Source organism: Delphinus delphis, chromosome 11 (genome assembly GCF_949987515.2).
Source record: "Delphinus delphis chromosome 11, mDelDel1.2, whole genome shotgun sequence".
Classification (NCBI taxonomy): Eukaryota; Metazoa; Chordata; class Mammalia; order Artiodactyla; family Delphinidae; genus Delphinus; species Delphinus delphis.
In genome coordinates, this window is record NC_082693.1 from 7,276,893 (window position 1) to 7,283,640 (window position 6,748).

Consider the following 6,748-nt stretch of genomic DNA (forward strand, 5'->3'; position numbering starts at 1 on the left):
ACTTGGTGGGTCTCTGGCTCCCACTGCAGCGAGCACTGCCCCCTGCTGCCCACGGGGGAAATGGCAGCCCTGGCTTCCTGCATCTGGGTGGATCCCGCTCCCACCCCCTTGGAGGTGCCCAGGAGCAGCTCAGTCCTCCTCTGGTTGCTTGTGCTCCTTTGGGGTCTCCAGGCCTCTTGTTGGATTTTGGCTCCTGGAGGGGAGTGGTCCAGTGGAGGATGTGGACCCGCAGGTGGGAAGGTGTGGGTGTTCATGTCACAGGAGTCTTGGGGGACTGAGGCTGCTTCCACTTGGGTCCAACAGTCACCATGGAGGCCTATGTGCTCCCGGCAAGATCCCAGCGAGGGGCCGACATGCAGAGCACAGACAGCAGTCCTATGGGGAGAGGCCTGGATATGCACTGTGAACTCGGAGTGGCCGGGACCTGGTGAATACACACGGAGCATCTTCCAGTGCCTTTACCGCACCTGGGAATGGAAAAGGTAGGAGTCCCCCACTTCCTCTGAGCTTCTGCTGCTCTGCCCTCCCGACGTTGCTGGGGACCCTGCGGAGAGGTTGGGCAGGGATGAAGTTGCTCAGGTCCACTCTGCATTCTTTCTTTTTCTTTTTTTAAAAAAAATTTTATTTAGTTATTTTTGGCCGTGCTGGGTCTTCGTTGCTGCAAGCGGGATTTCTCTAGTTGCGGTGCGCAGGCTTTTCATTGCATTAGCTTCTCTTGTTGCAGAGCACGGGCTCTAGGCACGCGAGCTTCAGTAGTTGTGGCTCCCAAGCTCAGTAGTTGTGGCTCTCGGGCTCTAGAGCACAGTCTCAGTAGTTGTGGTGCCCGGGCTTAGTTGCTCTGCGGCATGTGGGATCCTGCCAGACCAGGGCTTGAACCCGTGTCCCCTGCATTAGCAGGCGGATTCTTAACCACTGCGCCACCAGGGAAGCCCCACTCTGCATTCTTGTCCAAATTCTGTTCCAAATTCATTCCAGGCTTGTGGTGGGATGAGTGCTGCAATCCTGGTTCTTGGACAGAGCCCCAGAGACCATCTCGGATGTGCAGGGGCCTGGCCATTGCAGGAAGAGGCAGCAGGGGTGTTCATCTAGTGAGCACAGGCCAGGGATATTCCAGCATTCCCCTCATCCCCCCCAGCCAGGCTCTGTCCCCACCCCACCTTGAGCCCTCTTCTCTCTGCTCTTGCCCTACAGGAAGGACTTCTATTCTGAAAGAGCCAAGGCCCTTGGAGGTAGGGAGGTGACCAGAGGCTGGAGCTGGCCCTGAATCTGAACAGGCCCTACCCATCTGGGCTGTTTTCCAGGGCAGCGATTCTGGGACCCTAAGGGAGGGACTGTGCTGTCTTCAGTTGTCCCCCTTACCTTCTGTCCGCAGCCTTGCTGGACTGTAGGCAGAGGGTCCTAGAGGCCTGTTGCCTTCACACCTACTGTCACCTTCATGCCCTCATCTTTCTAGCCCTTAGCCTTGTATCCTTCATCTGCTTCCCTTTTCAGTCTCTTCTGGCGCTCTTGCCGCCTGTCCTTCCCAAAGCAGACGTGGAGGCCAGGTCACTATTTAGAAGCTCCCAGCCTCCCCCAGCACTGGACAGAGGTCTCGCCCTGACCCGTCCCTCTTCCCCAACGTGTAGGATGCAAGCATACAATGGCCAGGGCTCGTTAGATGTCGGTCAACGTGGTCTGTTGAACTCTGTGTGGCTGGGGCCATGACTTGGGCCTGGTTCTGTTGAGCCCATGAGGTTTCTCGAGAAGAAGGACAAGGAAATGGACCAAAAACCTCTCCCAGTAGCTCCTGTTTAAATTCTTCAATCCAGTCACACTTTTCCAGAAGGTCCACCAGTATGGTTTCCACTAATGCTCAAATGCTCAAAGCTGAGTTCTTAGATGGAAAATAAGAGGCCAGATGAATGAAAGAGGGTGGGGATCCGCTATTCTCTGGGCTCCTTTCCCCTTTGCCTGTTTCTCTCATCCAGGAGGCCAGATCTTGAACTGGGTATGAGGTCGCTATTGTGCAGTGGAGTGTGAGAAAGAAAGGGCTTTGGCCTGGGGGCTGCAAGTTATAGATTAACGTGGGGTGGAGGGAGGGGGGATGCAGAGGGAGGGTCAGTGGCCTGAGAAAGGGACTGCTGACCTGGGACCATCTGGGCTTGAAGGGGACACAGACAAGAGGAGTCTGGGGACTGCCGTGGTCCAGGGGGGTCCTCAGCTCCTCTCCAGCTACTTGACCTTCCTGAAGACCTGCTCGTGCACCGCATCCCTTGCAGTCATCTCCTGGGGATAGAGTAGGAATGATGAGGACAGAGAAGGTTTTTTCTCAAGGTCCTTGACCTCCATTGAATCCTTCAGGATACATCAGCTAGAGCACTCGATGTATGGGGAATTGTATCGTGTTGCAAACCCTCAGCTTTCCACCCCAGAGGAAGGAAGGTAGCTGGGTCAGGGAACTGAAGTGGCTAAGTCTCCACGTCTCTGGTCATGATTTACAGACATGCGTCTGACTTACAACCAGGGCCCACCTTGGCCACTCCACTTCTCCCTCTCTCCACTCTTTCCAGGGCTTCTGTTTTCCCTCCTTAGTTGCCTTCCTTGAAGGGAGGCGAGGCTGGAGTAGCAGACGGACTTGATTTGAGTAAGGGCATGCATCCTAGCTGGAGGGCCCCCTCTCAGACACACCCACTTGCGTCTCCTCTCCCAGCCCTCACCCTGCTCACCAGATACGATGTGTCTCCCTCCAGCCAGTGTCTCCAGCCCCAGTCAGGGACCTCCCCTTTCTCTACACATACCAGCTGCTCCTCTTCCCAGGTGACAGTGGTCTATGGGGGAAGGCGGGAATAAAGGAAGACTTGGGGGGCAGGACACCCCAAATGCATCCAGCTCACTCTGGCTGGGCTGCCTGCTTTGCCTCCAGCAGACACTGTCTTGCTCCAGTCCCTTCCTTCCAGGACTCCCGTCCCCCACTCCTAAAGGTCACTGTTTGTGACAGTGACCATTTGGGCAGAGCAGGGATGAGGCAGGATCATAGGGGGGGCGTGAAATTGGGGGTTAGGGGACGAAGCGCGGAGAATTTGTTCCCTGTCACTTCTGGCTGACCTGGAGGAGATTTGGGGAAAGAAGGGGGGTTGGTTGGGAGCCAACCAGGGAATCTCCTTTCTCCTTTTTCTCAGTCTCAAGGGCAGCTGCAGTGTCCCTGAGAATGAAGGATCAACCCCCTAAATCAGAGCTGGGTGGGCCTGGACCTTCCAATCACCATTGTTAGGCCCCCCAATAGGACAGGCCCCCCTAAACAAGGAGCTCAGAATCTTACGGATTGTTCTTGTGGCCGTGCCACGCGGCTTATGGGATCTTAGTTCCCCCACCAGGGATCGAACCCAGGGCCCTGGCAGTGAAAGTGCGAGTCCTAACCACTGGGCCACCAGCGAATTCCCAGGGAGCTCAGAATCTTGATCAGATAGAGGAACAGTTGGTAGGTATCTGTGATACCAGGCAAGACTGTTGACGGTGGGAGTGGCGAGGCAGTGCGTCTTCAAGGCAGTGAATTAGGTTGGAGATGATGGGAACTTTCTAGCAAGGATAGAAACAGTGTAGAGGTAAGAAAGAAGAGTAGGTAGCTGTGAGGGGCTCTAACCCCGTATGTTTGTGTGGAGGCCCTTGGATGCAATGTGGAGTGTACGGCCCTTACCTGGAATGTAACAAAATGTCACTGAAAGGGTTTAAGTCAGGGAGTGTCGTGGTCACTTTTACATTTTATTTTATTTTAATTTTTGTTGTTTGTTTGTTTGTTTTGCGGTACGCGGGCCTCTCACTGCTGTGGCCTCTCCCGTTGCGGAGCACAGGCTCCGGACGCGCAGGCTCAGCGGCCATGGCTCACGGGCCCAGCCGCTCCGCGGCATGTGGGATCTTCCCGGACCGGGGCACGAACCCGTGTCCCCTGCATCGGCAGGCGGACTCCCAACCACTGCGCCACCAGGGAAACCCCACTTTTATATTTTAGATAGATCCTTGAGGCTACAGTAGGCAGAGTGGATTAGAGGAGGGTCAAGACTGGGCACCAGATGAGAAATGAGGGCCTGAAATAAGGTGGTGACAAAGAGAAGGGTTAGGAAGGAACAGATAAGAGCCATGTAAACAAGTGATGCTCAATGGAAGTACAGTAGGTCTTAAATGCAAGCCACATATATAATTTTAAAAATTTCTAGTAACCACATTAGAAAAGCAAAAAGAAACAGGTGAAATTAATTTTAATAATATATTTTATTCAGCCTAAAATATCCAAAATATTATAATTTCAGCATGTAATCAATATAAAATTTCTGAGATGTTTTGCACTCTTTTTTGGTATTGTCTTTAAAATTCAGCGTGTATTTCACACCGATAGCACATTTCAAATGTTCAATATCTGTATATGGCTAGTAGCTACCATACTGGACAGCACAGAAAAGTTACACAGGCTTCCTGACCAATTACATGTGGTGCACGTGTGCAGGCGTGTGTGTGTGCACACACGTGCACGTGTTGGGAGCATGGAGGTAAGGGAACACAAGATAATGACTGTGACAACAGCCGGCAGGACCAACACAAGGTAATGACTGTGACAACAGCCGGCAGGACCAACACAAGGTAATGACTTGGTCCTGCTGGTTGTTGACATTGATGGAGACGGCAAATATAAAAGCAGGAATAGGTTTGTGTAGGAAGATCAGAACTTTGGGTTTGACCTTGGGGCATGCAGATGGAAACATTTTGCAGGCAGTTGAAACTCCGCCCTGGAGCTCAAGTGGTGCCTCTGGCGGGAGAATCTGTGTCCAAGGCAGTTTATAGATGGTAACCGAACACATGGGTGTAGATGATTTAGCCCATGGATAGTATACAGACAAGAGAGAGAAGGTCAAGAATAAAATACTGGGGGGAAATTCCCAGTTTAAGGGATTAATAGGGGAACTAGGGTCTGCAAAGGAGGCCAAAAGGAACACGTAGGAAGCAGAAAGGACTGCACCAGAGGGGAGTTAAAGAGGCTGAGGGAAGAGAGACTGTGGTGTCCGCAGGGTCCCAGGCTAGAGGGTGAGCACATGTTTGCTCATTGGCCTGAGGGTGACCTGCCCCTTTTGCCCTGTTGGCTGGTGCTAAGAGGGGGCAGCGTGGGTGACATCAGGAGCCTGCTATCCCAGGGACTTCGTAGCCTGCTGTGGGCATCACTTCCCGGCTCTGGATGGGAAAGGTCACTTTATTTTGCCCCACTCTGTTAAGTGCCCCCTGCCCATCCACACCCCCTCCCCGCCAGCCTGAGAAAAGGTACCTGGAGCTTCCGTCCCTCCGTGATCCTCAAGTCCTCCTCAAGCTCCACTCCCACCTCGAATTCCAGAGCTTAGTTTCGGAAGGTGCTGAGGGCCTTCACTGTCACGTGGTTGCCCCGATGGTCAGTCTCCTCGTCTGACTTGAGCAGCGGCGCGATCTTCCGCAGAGCCATGTTGATGTCTACGGAGGCTGTCCTCTGAGGACCAGGGTCCTTTTAGCCAGCTGGCCAGGGCCTCCTCCACCCGCAGCAGCAGCCTGGAGCTGGGAGCATCCCCTGGGCTGGGTCTGGGACTGTGGATTTACTCCTTCCTAGCAATGCCCCTGGCTAGAAGAGGAGCCCAGCCCCCCGACCCCCAGCCTTTCCACGATGTCGGACCCTCGCATCCCCCCTCCTCAATGGGACTGGAGGCAGGAAGGGAGAGGGGAGAACGGGAGTGAAAGGGCTCGGGAGGGGTGAGGCGGTTACTTAGAGCTTGCAGGTAGCTCTCCAAGTTCTTCTGCGAGACAAAGCAGTAGTAGCCGGTGAGGTTGGGAGGCATGGTCCAGGCTGGCCAAGGTGGAGGTCAAGATTTCAGGAGAATAGAGGGGGCAGGGCAAGGAGGGAGGGGGTGTCATCCGACAGGTGGGGCTGGGAGACTCCTGGCCAGCCTCTGCACACACAGAGGCAGCTTGTGTAAGGTCTGTGCTACCAGGGTTTTTATAGAGGTGAGGCCCTGTTGCAGTAAGAGCTCCTGCCAGACTCCCTCCTTCTCCCCCCCCCCCCCCCCCCCCCCCCGTGATGAGTGTGAGGCTGGTGTCTGCAGCTCCACAGAGGGGCAGGGACTTGGCAAGTTTTTGCCTGACCTCGGCTTTTCCTGAGGAAGGAACCTGGAACAGGATCTGGGGCTGTCGGTCAGGCTACACTTGAGCCTTCCCGAAGGTCAGTTTTGGCTTTCAGCCCATTTCTGGCAGGTTTGGGAACCGTCCTGAGACTCCAGAGTCAGCCTCTCCTGGGAGGGAGCTGGTCTTGCTGGGTGGAGGGGCGCGCCCTTTCAGACTCACCCAAGGGTGAGTTCTAACAATATCCTGAGATCTTGGAGTGAGTCGGGGATCCCAAAAGGTATGAGGGGGAGGAGGTGGGGAAAGAAGGGGGGACAGCCAGCTGGCCGGGAGCGCCAGTGAGGAAAATCCTCTAGCGCTGGCCCCTACAGCTCCCTCAGACAGCGTCGCTGAGCTGGGGCCCCCGACACTGGCTTTCCAGACTCTGTCCTATAGGAGCATTAAGAGGGGGGCAGAGAAACTGCGGAGGGGGCCGTCAGCGGCCTGACAAAGTCTGGCTGGAGCAGAAGGTGAGGGAGGAGTCGCTTGGCTGTTCGGGAGAATTCTACGCGCTTTGGCTTGGGACCCAGAGGTTCCCCTCTCCTTTTGGAGTCACTGATGGTACCGTCAGCCACCCGCGTCCCCAGCCGTTGGCCAGCCCACG

General features: G+C 54.9%; 1 protein-coding gene across 1 annotated transcript; it reads right to left on the reverse strand.

Moving 5' to 3' along the window:
• Window positions 1–2,211: 2,211 nt before the first annotated feature.
• RBP5 (retinol binding protein 5) lies at window positions 2,212–5,825 on the reverse strand. The gene is given in 4 exon segments (XM_060026066.1): window positions 2,212–2,265; window positions 2,706–2,807; window positions 5,288–5,466; window positions 5,753–5,825. Coding segments are annotated over 4 exon segments (408 nt in total).
• Window positions 5,826–6,748: the final 923 nt, after the last annotated feature.